This window comes from Cydia fagiglandana, chromosome 6 (genome assembly GCF_963556715.1).
Source record: "Cydia fagiglandana chromosome 6, ilCydFagi1.1, whole genome shotgun sequence".
NCBI lineage: Eukaryota > Metazoa > Arthropoda > Insecta > Lepidoptera > Tortricidae > Cydia > Cydia fagiglandana.
The window spans coordinates 1,157,734-1,171,071 of record NC_085937.1 but is presented as its reverse complement, the minus strand read 5'-3'; the positions used below and the strand labels follow the sequence as shown (position 1 = coordinate 1,171,071).

Below are 13,338 nucleotides of genomic sequence, written 5' to 3'. Positions count from 1 at the left end.
CTGACATAAAATACTATGTTTTATCGCATCTGAATAAGATTCTTTTTCGCAGGTTGTCCGTGACGCAGCGCTAAGAACGCTCCTCCGTGTAGCGACGCGCTTACCTCCACTATTTGAGGACAAGGATCAAGCTCTAGAAATTAGCAAACGGCTACTGGTCGCTACTTTTGACATCGCTGAAGACAATAAGTAAGTTGAACAAGTTATATCTTAGTTAGCTCTTATATGGCTAACATTAATGCATTCGATTTTCTATCTTAATATAATTAATATAAAGTCATTAAAGGTACTATGAATATGAGCTTTTTGAATAATAGGAAAACTTCAAATATTCACTAACATATGGTAGAAACGCGCGATTCTCTTTTTATACTAGGATTCTGGTTGTAACTAACATAAAGGTTGTAGTTAGAACTTTAATAATTCAAGTAATATCATATCAACAGGAAGCTAGCTGAAGACCTATGGGCCGCCGTCCCGGAAGCACAAGAATGGAGCACTCGAGGAGAAATGTTCCCACTATTATTAGTCGAAGTCCAACATCCCGCCGAGCCCGTGCAGCGTGCCGCCGCCGCTGCCTTAGCTCATCTTGTTAGTGTGTCCGCGTCAAAAGAGGACGGAGCATCGGAGCAGAAAGAGAAAGATACAGGTACTATACACTTGCAAGACATCGGAAAATATTGCCGAAGGGCCAAAGTTTAAAACAAGTTATAATTTGGTGGCCCATGAGGGGGAATAGATGTTAAAAATGTTCCCATCTTTATTTTCTATTGTTCGTTCAATAAACATATTCGTAATATTTGTTAGTGTCAGTTGTTTTAAATTAAACAGCAAATGAAAGTACTCCATAAATGTGAAATACTCATATTTTTGTAACATAGATAGCAGGATTATTAGGAACGTTTGTTTGTATCTCATGGATAGTAAAATCAATTGACATCTTCCAAAAAAATTATGCATCTAGCTAATTCCGCATTTCTGTTGTAGGACACCAGATGCAGCCCATGACACGCGCAGAGGTGTTGCGCGCGCTCCAGGACATTTACTCTGAGAAGTTACCGGTACGTTTTTAGGGTTCCGTACCCAAAGGGTAAAACGGGACCCTATTACTAAGACTTCGCTGTCCGTCCGTCCGTCCGTCCGTCCGTCCGTCTGTCACCAGGCTGTATCTCACGAACCGTGATAGCTAGACAGTTGAAATTTTCACAGATGATGTATTTCTGTTGCCGCTATAACAACAAATACTAAGAACAGAATAAAATAAAGATTTAAATGGGGCTCCCATACAACAAACGTGATTTTTGACCAAAGTTAAGCAACGTCGGGAGGGGTCAGTACTTGGATGGGTGACCGTTTTTTTTTTGCATTTTTTTGTTTTTTTTGCATTATGGTACGGAACCCTTCGTGCGCGAGTCCGACTCGCACTTGCCCGGTTTTTTAAGAAACTTATTAGCAATATTAATGCCATAACGTTGCTTTTACACGCCAGATGACAAGCATTAAACAATGGGACATCAAAAGCGAACCTATCCCGAGAAACGAACCTAATAAGATTTTTTTATGGATTTAAAATTATAAAGACAACCACATCAGCAATTATAAAGACACCTTAATCTTGTGCCTATTATAAAGAGTTCCCTTGATTTCTACAGACTGAACCTGTCATCACAAAAACCGATATCATATCTAGAAAAAACTAACAAAATTTCCGACAATTTTTTTCCTTTCCTTTTTTAATCCGCTTAATTTGATCTAACCCCATCGATGTGTCACAGATGATCCCCGCCAAACTCGACCAGTTCGGTCACGTGGTGGAAGAAGCGGTGGACGAGTGGGGCGCCCGCCGCGGCATCGGCCTCGCGCTGCTCGCGCTGGCGCCGCACCTCCGGGCCCACGACGTCCCGGACGCTATGCGCTTCTTCGTCGAACGCGGGCTCGGCGACAGGGCGGAGAAGGTTCGAGCCGAGATGCTCAACGCTGCTATGGCTATTGTTGAACTACATGGCAAGGTTAGTGCACTGAACAATTTTCAATCAGCGTCAGACTTGCTTTGCCGACATTAGGGCTACGGTACAGCACTCGGGAGCCGGGGCACACTTACTGAGACGAGCGGAGAAAGTGAGAGCAGAGTAGATTAATGCTGCTATATCGTTTGTTTAACTACATGGCAAGGTTACACAAATTTGGGAATATGTTAAACCATTTTTATCAAATGTTTTTTGTGAAGGATGGATCCGGCTTTCACCACTTAGTCACTTTTTTTTAATGTATGACATCTATTTCAGTTTATAATGGCCAGGTTAGTCAATTATAACCCTTTTTTTGTTAATCTTACGAGATACAAAATGTTTTACCGTCATTTTGTATTTGTTTCGCTCTATTAGGCGCAAAGGCTTGAAGCCAAGATTTCAATAAAATGATATAAACAAAATAAATAAATAATGTTGTCTGCTATCGTCGAGATGATTGAAATCATTAATTGTATATTGACATTGTATTGTTAATTAAATTAAGGTCAATAAACAAAGAACAACGGTTTACCATTGAGTACCGCACGTATTTTGCCATCTTGTTTTGACCAACATTGCTAATTTAGTGTAATCAAAAGCACAACACGGATTCGATTAAGCATTACGATAATATACGCTATTATTAACTTATCGATATCTATAATACTTATCTACAGTAAGCCAACGATTTAATAAACAAATCGGAATAGGTAGAGATTTTGAATGGCTTTATTGGCTATACAAAAGTAAACTATATATGCATTAAGCGCTTAAACCCCTTTAAGACGCTTCCCTTTCGAACGACTTTTTAAGCGCGTAGACCCCTTTATGACGCTCCCTTTCGAAAGTTTCGGACGGGGTATAACCGCTTAAACACCTTTGTGACGCGTCCCTAACGATTATTTTGAGCAATTAACCCTTTTCCGGCAATAGTACGATATATATGCGCCAATATAATTTCAACCTTAGCAGTCCGAAAGTTTAAATTAAATTTGACATCCGGCAAATGTGACTTGTCTTTAAGTGCCACTTGCACCATTCAACTACTCCGGGGTTAACCGATTAAACCTGGAGTTACCATGGTTACCAGTACAATATGACACTAGTTTTACGGTTTAACCACTTAACCCCGTGTTAGTGGGATGGTGGCCTTAAATGAATCATCAAAACTGGATTAATGGGAATGTATTTGGGTAAACCTTGTAGATTCGTACGGCCTGGAAAAAAAGTTAAACCTCTATATGACCCTTCCATTTTGAACGACTTAGGGCCCCCCCACATCTAGCGTCTTTCGATCGTCGGCGTCTGTCGGCGTCTGGTCAGCGCTAAGTAAATGACGTCGCTGCGCAGTTGCGTCGACGCTGCGTCGACGTTGCGTCGAGTAGCGGCCATAGAATTGTAGACGCCGACGCTCGAAAGACGCCAGATGTGGGGGGGGCTCTTATTTTAGCCATTAAACCCCTTTATGCCGTTTCCCTTTCGAATGAATCATTTATCTTTGACTTGCTTTGCTTATCGATGTTTCATTTTGTAAATCCTGATTTTGCTAGAAAAAACTTAAGGTATAATATAAACGTCTTGGATTTCGGTCCTACATAGATTCTAAAACTGTATGTGAACAAGAACAAGCAGTCTTGTATCTGAATTAGACCAGTTTCTGTATACTATCGGCGTGACAGGAAATAAATCTACTTGAAATAAATTTTCCAATCACTACACTAAATCATAATGCGAATATAAAAACATATACGCAATAAATTAGTATTTTATCTTCGAAAACAATTAATAATTTGAATTTGTCACATTAATCAGTAATGACGGAAATGCCGATTAATATCAATTTAATGCAACATACGTTTTAAATCCTCAGTAACTCATGACTCAAAAACCTGCGAACATGGTTCAAACAGAGCACACGCTCATTATTCCGCGCAGCTGTGTCTAAAGTTCGTATAACCCTCATGATAGCCGACCTCCGGTAGGAGATAGCACTGGAAGAAGAAGACAACTATATAAGTCAAAATGACAGATAAGGACAAACAATATTAGCTAATTGGGGTTTGTAGCGCGTTTATGAATAAGAGGGCTAGAGAAGGTGTTTACATAAACCGTCCTTGGACGGTGCAAACCTAAATGTCCTTCCGTCTTGCGTTTCGACGTGTTTTGTTTGTCGAGGTGCAGTGATTACTGATATGCTTATTGTTATTGCTGTTATTATCGATCGATCAATGCCTGATTATTCGATGCATGCGCACTTGATTCGTACTGGTACATGATGACTGAGCGGAATAAAACTGGCCAAATGCGAGTCCTGAATGTTCCGTACCATCACGCAATTTTTTAATATAGTCTTTCTTTAGTTTGATATTTTTTCGAGTGCTTATTTTAAGTCCCATGCAAGCAAAAGATTCTATTACCTATATCTCCTGCCTCCGTGTTCGTCTGCAGAATGATTATAATATGTAATTGATAAACACTATCCTATGTCCTTCCCCTGGTCTCAAACCTACCTACCCTACCTGCACATCTAATTTCATCTAAATTGGTTCAGCGGTTGATTCTGGGTGCAGTGGGCTATTCGAGTTGCATATCTCTAATATTATATGAAAGGTGACCCGCATTCCGATTATTCCGATCGTGTGATAAGACAACTGTACCGTGATTACTAATTTATCTGTAGAATGAGGTGCTAAATGATTGCCGCTATCTATATATATAGATCCGCTGCTTCTGACTGAATCTATTGCCTCTCACACGACCCCAAGCAAAGGACGATGGCTCTTGAAATCGCGGCTGCCATTACACTCGGCATTACCAGTTTGGTTCTACTGGTCTATCTATATTTGACCCGGAACTATTCTTATTGGAAGAAGCGTGGCATAGCCGGTCCTAAGCCGGTGCCAGTTTTCGGTAACTTAAAAGACACGGCACTGAGAAGAACTACCTTCAATGAGCTTTTTAAAAACTTTTACGACTCCTACCCTGAAAGTAAAGTGGTCGGGATCTACCGCGCCTGGCACCCCACCATCGTCGTCAGGGACTTGGACGTACTCAAGCACGTGATGATCAGGGAGTTCGACAACTTCTCAGACCGTGGCTTCAGCTTCAGCAACAAGGGTCTCGGCTTCAACCTCTTCAACGCCGAAAGCGACGACTGGCGGGTACTCCGCACTCGGCTCTCCCCCATGTTCACTACTGGTAAACTCAAGAACATGCTCTACTTGATCACTGAACGCGCCGACAAGTTTCTGGACTTCCTCGGCCCGGCTGTCGAGAAATCCCCAGAACAGAACGTCCACACCCTAGTACAAAGATTCACTATCGGCAACATAGGTGCCTGCGCGTTCGGCATCGACATCGACATAAACGACGTCGACAACGTCTTCGATACTTTAGACAATCTCATATTCACTACCAACTACACTATCGAATTGGAAACTATGTATCCCGGCATTCTAAAGAAGTTCGACATGTCCTTCTGGCCTAAAGCCATCAAGGACTTCTTTTACGGACTTGTGAATGATATACTACGCGAGCGCAATGGTCAGGCGTCCAACAGGAAAGATTTTATGGACTTGATGTTGGAGCTGAGAAACGCGGGCGAGATTCATGGAGTGAAGCGACATGAAGACGACAAGGACAGGAAACTTCAGATCACTGATGATGTTATGGCTGCGCAGGCGTTTGTCTTCTACGCGGCCGGTTATGAAACCAGCGCAACCACCATGGGCTTTCTACTACATGAACTGGCCATGCATCCTGAGATACAAGACCGAGTTGTCGCCGAAATCAACCAGGTTCTTAAAAAGCACGGTGAAAAAGTTACATACGACTGCATCAAAGATATGACTTACTTGGAACAGGTGTTCAATGAGACACTGCGGATGTATCCAGTAGTGGACCCTATCCCTCGGCTCGCGATGGGTCGCGTAGAACTCCCTGATACGGGAGTGACAGTGGAGAAGGGTATGGGTGTCCTGGTGTCCGTGAGTGGTATCCATTATGACCCTAAATACTGGTCCAATCCTACAGATTTCAACCCTGATCGGTTTTTGCCAGAAAACTCAATGGATAGACATCCGTGCGCATTTCTACCTTTCGGACTTGGACCGAGAAATTGTATAGGTGAGTTCCATTTTATTTACATATTATATTTTTTAATTATTTGCGTAAATATTCAAACACTCTTTATATAAACTAACGCTATTAATCGCGTCATCGCGTTTGACGTTGTGAACAAAACAATAGAAGTTAACTACCGTTGCCACCGTTGCGACCGAAATCGCGAAAAAACTTTACCCTCCTATAGAAAATGGATGCCAAAATGATGAAACAGCCAAATTTTTTTTTCACGATTTCGGGGTTGGTCTCATAGTAAAAGTTGCTTAGTATAATCCCAAAACCATCCCGGCAATGGGAATGCACTTATTTTTTGTATAAACCTATCTCCTTACTAATCCTACTACATTTATCCAGGTATGCGTTTCGCGCAAGTGCAGTCGAAGGTGTGCCTAGTGAAGCTGCTGCAGCGATACCGCGTGGAGCCGTGCGCGCTCACACGAAGACGGCTGGAGTTTGATCCCGACCGATTCGTCTTGAGGTCGAAGCACGGGCTGCCTTTGAGAGTTGTACCGCGGACGCATCAGGCTACGCTTTAGAGGGAATTAAAGGCTTGACGGACTTGACGGCTTCCTATGTAGTGGCTGTGGCTTCCTAGCCTAGTCGGTAGTGACCCTGCCTACGAAGCAGGAGGTCTCGGGTTCGAATCCTGGTAAGGGCATTTATTTGTGTGTTTATCACAAATATTTGTTCCTGAGTTATGGATGTTTTCCATGTATATAAGTATTTATATATGATTATATATTATATATATCGTCGTCTAGTACCCACAACATAAGCCTTATTGAGCTTACCGTGGGACTACTCGTAGATTGACCTGTGTAAATATAAAAATAAAACTTTATTTAAAAAAAATATTGTTACAATGCGCAAAGATGCATTGATTGTATCGGCGATTAAACTCTTAGAGTAGGATTTGTGTTGTTAATGTCTGTTTAAAAATAAGTAAATTTTTAATTGGGTTTGAATATACTGATGAATGTCAGGGTCTTCTAAATTTACTATTATTATGTTTTATTTTAATCTTGACAGATCTGTGACTGAGTACCTACAGATAATATGTATAATTTTATTGTTGGTAGGTATCTTTAATTTAATGAATATACTTACATATCTTTTCCCGATGGGTTATTTATTTACTAACCTAATCGAACCCAAGTAACATTTTAGTCCTATAATTTTAGTTTTTATCGCTAAAAGCTTGTATAGACGTCGTATTAAGGTTTCCGAGGTGACCACCTGTTGTATAAAAGCGTTTGGCAACACCTTTTTGCTCTATAGGCTTATACAGCTAATGTATTCTATAAGCAATTGATGTAAAGGTTTACTTCACCATTTTATAGAGCCGTTATAGGCGTGTACTATAATAGCGTCAAATATAACCACTATAGAGCAATATTACTGTATAATAGTATTTGGAATCACTTTTATGCAACTAATTTGCGCTATTAAGGTTCTCTGCAAGCAACTATAGTTTTAGTGTTTTAACAGTGACAAAAACCCAACTATACAACGATTTTACGATATAGAGGCTTTAGAGATCACTGCTATAGTACATAATACTTTAGTAGTTTGCACTATTAAGGTTCCCTGCAAGCCGCTATAGTTTTGTGTTTTAACAGTGACAAAAACCCAACTATACAACGATTTTAGGATATAGTGGCTTTAGAGATCACTGCTATAGTACGCAATACTTTAGTAGTTTGTGCTATTAAGGTTCCCTGCAAGCCGCTATAGTTTTGTGTTTTAACAGTGACAAAAACCCAACTATACAACGATTTTAGGATAAAGTGGCTTTAGAGATCACTGCTATAGTACATAATTCTTTAGTAGTTTGCGCTATTAAGGTTCCCTGGAAGCCGCTATAGTTTTGTGTTGTAACAGTGACAAAAACCCAACTATACAACGATTTTAGGATATAGTGGCTTTAGAGATCACTGCTATAGTACGCAATACTTTAGTAGTTTGTGCTATTAAGGTTCCCTGCTAGCCGCTATAGTTTTGTGTTTTTACAGTGACATAAACCCAACTATACAACGATTTTAGGATATAGTGGCTTTAGAGATCACTGCTATAGTACATAATACTTTAGTAGTTTGCGCTATTAAGGTTCCCTGCCAGCCGCTATAGTTTTGTGTTTTAACAGTGACAAAAACCCAACTATACAACGATTTTAGGATAAAGTGGCTTTAGAGATCACTGCTATAGTACATAATTCTTTAGTAGTTTGCGCTATTAAGGTTCCCTGGAAGCCGCTATAGTTTTGTGTTATGACAGTGACAAAAACCCAACTATACAACGATTTTAGGATATAGTGGCTTTAGAGATCACTGCTATAGTACATAATAATTTAGTAGTTTGCGCTATTAAGGTTCCCTGCTAGCCGCTATAGTTTTGTCTTTTAACAGTGACAAAACCCCAAATATACAACGATTTCAGGATATAGTAGCTTTAGAGATCGCTGCTATAATACATAATACTTTAGTAGTCATATGAACACTATTATAGAACTGTTTTGCTCTATAGTAGCGTTTTTGGGACATATTTATAGCGTTAAAAAGCACTTTAGTAGTTTTCAAATCTCTATTATATATCATCGCTGTAAACGTCACAATGACTATTTTATATCACAAAACTGTTGTATAGTGGTTTTGTTTTTTTCTTTTAAAAGACAACAGCGTTATAGCTGAGTTTTTATGTCTTTTATAAACCGAGTTAGATACATAAAGGTAGAAAACGACTACTTGTAAATGATAAATTTGATTTGTAATGGCTACTTATATCTTGCTTATATAAGTTCAGGCCTAAGCCACATAATGTGGTTCCGTACAAAATATTTTAATATTAATGAATTGATAAAAAATACCCCAGTGATATTAGTGATTGTAGTTCAGATTTATCATCAATGATTTAATACAAGCATAAAATCGTGGCAGTTTAGATATTTATCGACATCCATTATTAGCAAATTTTTTTTTACCAATCACACTGAAAAAGATAACAACAGTAATTAACTACATCTAAATTTAAAAAAAAACATATGTCTTTCTAAAGAGTTTGTAAGTGTAACTGGGTCACAGCAAAATTCTTTTGGAACCCTAATTTTAATCATGATGGCGGTGAATATTTCGTCGTAAGTTCTATAGTTAGCCTATAAAAGCGTCGGATTTACTTCTTGGCTGCATAGTAGTAACTATGGTGAATATCATAATATTTTATTAAATTATTTTATTAAACCTTATACTATTCTAACGGTAAAACTTCCGTCCCATATACTTTTTGCACTAAGGACCGAATTATTCGACATCTAAATAACGCATATTAATATAAAGTCACCATCTCTCTTATCACCATTTTACTTAATATCGTTTTTGTAAAGTAAACACACATCAAAACCACTCACAATAGTTGATGGAAAACTTGGTAGCAAATTGCGTTGTAAAGGAACTATGAATTCTGCGATAGTATAAAAAAGTACTATAATAGAATTTCAAATACTACTATAGTATAAAACAAGCACTATAATGGAATCTCTAATGCTACTATAGTATAAATTAACACTATAATGGCGTTACTGACAACAAATTAGCACAAGAGTCATCATTATATCACTTTTATAGACCTAAAACGTCACGACTGACACTGCTATAGGTCTACTATATCACTGAATGGCACATAAGATGCGCCATTTCGGCTTTATACAACCTTCTTAGGTCTTTTATAGGACCTTAGGTGGTATTTAGGAAACGTTCTATTGACCACTATAGTACCACAAATTGTTACTTGGGAACCTTGCATTTTTATACCTCCCACCGACAAACATTATTTATTATTAACACATTCACTGCCCCCGACGCACATGTGCGTTCACCGCCATACAAGTTTGTTCCTAGGCCACGCCCCCTGGCAGTGAATGCGTTAAGAGTCACACAAAGCAAAGAGAATAAGTGTATAGAGCGTTACTGTAACTGTAACTGTAAATTAGGTAGCCACATTATATTCACTGCCATCTTTCGACAGAATATTAAAACTATTAGAACGCCATTTGTCTTTGATCCTTATCCTTTCACTGATATGTGTTAATTTGTTAAATATTGAAATAACGCCATCTACTCGACAGTCTCTCAGATCAGATCTCGAAAAGATTGCACTATACATTTGACCCAATGTCGAATAGATGGCCTTAATATGAATATTTAAAAAGTTAACACCTAACATTTAACATTTTTTATGTTGGGTCGAAAGATGGCAGTAAATTTACAGTGGCTACATAATTTACTTTGACAATCCGTCTCTATAGACTCTATTTTCTTTGATATCTATTAATGAGTTTTTCGTCATCATAAGTCATTGTGGGTTGATAACGCCCTCTAATACCTAATCTAACATAAATCTTTAATTGACAGTATCATATCTTAGGAAACGGATGTCCCGAGCATGATACCGATCTTATTATCATATTTTATATGTTATCAAGTTGTCGTATAATTTACATACATACATATGGGGCTAGGTCACCCATGTTATGTTTTATTAATTTTTTAGGTATTAGTTTTAGTTTTATAGGTAGTATTCATTTTAGGTTACCTTTACCTCATAATATTTTTCTGTTCGTAATGAGTTTTCTATTGTTGTTAAGCGAAAACTTACCCGTAATGCTAAAAAGTTTAGCTAAAGAAACCGGGCACAGTACGATTTATGAACCACATACGCGCCAATAGAATTTCAACTTTAGCATTCCAATTTAAGGTTCAAATTAGATTGCACTTTCTGGACATAACTTAATATTGACGACCAGTCTGGCCTAGTGGGTAGTGACCCTGCCTATGAAGCTGATGGTGCCGGGTTCGAATCTCGGTAAGGGCATTTATTTGTGTGATAAACATAGATATTTGTTCCTGAGTCATGGCTGTTTTCTATGTATATAAGTATGTATATATCTATATACGTATGTATATCGTCGTCTAGTACCCATGGTACAAGCTTCGCTTAGTTTGGGGCTAGGTCGATTTGTGTAAGATTGTCCCCAAATAAATATATATATGTATACTTATATATATTTTTTTATATGAATCATCAATATTTGTATTTTTTCGTATGGAATATTTTGTTGTTATCTGTATGGAATAATTTGTTGTTATTGCTTTTTATTGCGCACGCGTAATTAGCGGTTTGGTTTAACAAAAGATAACAATGCCATTCATCGGCAGGTAATCTCTCAAGTGGATTTCGACATTTTAAAACCGTACGACTATAGTATTTGAGAATATAGGTGCGTTATATTTAATAAACACTAACTTGGCCAACTTTTCTGGATTTAGACGATTTCGTGCACGAACCGGAAGATAGGTAATGACGAAATTACCTAGCACTTACGCCGCCGCTAAGACGTTCTTGTACCGACTTGTTCGACATTCGCATTAAGCTCCGCATCGATCTTGTGCGGATGCGGAATTGGAAAATAAAGAGGAAGTTGCGGATGCGGATGCGAATATTCGCAACATCTCTGCCACCTATGCATATATCCCTACTTATATTATAACTCTGTCTGCTAGCTACCTCTTTACGTTTAAACCGCTAGCTAGGCTGAACCGATTTAGACGAACACAACACAAACAATCGAATTTAAACTGTTGTGAGACATACTAACATTGAATAATTTTACGGTTCAGGCTCACTTGTTTAATATAACATAACATGTCATGTCATGTCGTAAAATTATTCAACAACACAAACAATGTCCCCTAACAAACAAACGCACATATTTGACAAACTACTTCAGCATTTATAAACGTTAATATTTTCTGTGGACATTACAAATCGTCAAGATTTGGATAGGTACATTTTTCTAAGACTCATTATAGAAATTTAGATGGTTTTAACATGCCGATAAGAATAAAGTACGAATCTTTCATGTGTGTGTGTGTGTGTGTGTGTAAAATAGGTTTGAACCTAAAACTTCGGTTCTGCTGTATAGAGCAGAAAAAATCTTTCTCGAAAAAAATGCTAAAAGATGAGTAAAACTTCGCTCAGGATCCTTAATCATACTAAAGTCACAGTGGGCCTTTGGCGTGTACCGAGCTACTAACAATGGCGATGACAGCGATGTATGCGGCTCGGGTGCGCGCGTGCTCGTGCTCGCTCGGGTAGACTGTGCTAAAGTATTTTTGATCAAAATAAAACTATAGTAATTTGTCGAAATAATTGGGTAATAGTGAAAACTTATATAATGAGCCACTTATTACCACTTAGACATACCGTCAGTGAAAGAACATTATTTATTGTTCAGAAAAATCTTAAAGGGATTCACAGAGGATTTAATGTAGAATGTAGACTCGGTACTCGCTTCCAAATCACAAGACGAGTGACATTGACAGTTGTTGTTTGTCTGCAGGAAACACTCGGCAGTCAGCTCCCCGTGTTCGAGAACTTCTTGGACAAGGCTCCAAAGTCTGGCGGCTACGATGCGGTGCGGCAAAGTGTGGTGCTGCTGGTCGGCTCGCTGGCGCGCCACCTCGAGCCTGATGATGCACGGATCAAGCCTATCACGTTGAGACTCATAGCCGCACTGTCTACCCCAAGCCAGCAGGTGAGGATTTTGAACTTGTGGCGCAAAGCATGTCACAAGATTATTACTTACCGGCGGCAGGGTCGCCATGTAAGGTGAGAGTATGTAGTTGAGTGGAAATTGGGTGGGCTTCATTTATGCTTTTTACTGATGACCAAATGGTTCTTATCATAGTCTAATAAAACATGGTCTTCTCTTCCCAGAGTGACACAAGCTTACGTCACAATAATATGGCCGCTATATATAGCGCTATCGCATACTATCATATAGCGTTGTCGCATGATGACGTAGGCTTGTGTCATTCAGGTGACCTAGAAAAGACGGGAAGAGAGTACCAGGCGGAGTATACTATTATACCATGGTTCTTATAATCTTGTACACGGCACACAATCAAGTCCATCACGCAATCCACACCCAGTTTAGGATTACTAGTTTGAGACCGCATAATTGCTAAGAAAGATCACTTCAAACTTTGATAAATGCCTTAGTAAAGGGGTAAGTTTATGCTTAACAAATAGATTCTAATTATTTTTATTTTAAATGTCCACTTATGTACACTTATTTCTGAAGATATAAGAAGCGGCTTTATAGGGCCGATATGTACAAATGTATAAAGGTCCTATTAAATAATAAAAAAAAAAA

At 38.7% G+C, this 13,338-nt stretch overlaps 2 protein-coding genes across 2 annotated transcripts in view; both read left to right on the top strand.

The window, feature by feature from the left end:
* The window catches only part of LOC134664913 (stalled ribosome sensor GCN1), a 53,508-nt gene that overhangs the window by 27,022 nt on the left and 13,148 nt on the right, over positions 1 to 13,338 (top strand). Inside the window, exons 20-24 of the mRNA XM_063521624.1 lie at positions 53 to 189; positions 447 to 649; positions 988 to 1,061; positions 1,776 to 2,009; positions 12,523 to 12,717. Coding sequence (XP_063377694.1) covers positions 53 to 189; positions 447 to 649; positions 988 to 1,061; positions 1,776 to 2,009; positions 12,523 to 12,717 — 843 coding nt within the window. The remainder of the gene's footprint in view (positions 1 to 52; positions 190 to 446; positions 650 to 987; positions 1,062 to 1,775; positions 2,010 to 12,522; positions 12,718 to 13,338) is intronic.
* On the top strand, positions 4,777 to 6,667 carry LOC134665465 (cytochrome P450 6B5-like). The gene is made up of 2 exons (XM_063522439.1): positions 4,777 to 6,134; positions 6,486 to 6,667. The coding sequence occupies exons 1-2, from the start codon at positions 4,784 to 4,786 to the stop codon at positions 6,665 to 6,667; spliced, it is 1,533 nt and encodes a 510-aa protein (XP_063378509.1). The 5' UTR covers positions 4,777 to 4,783.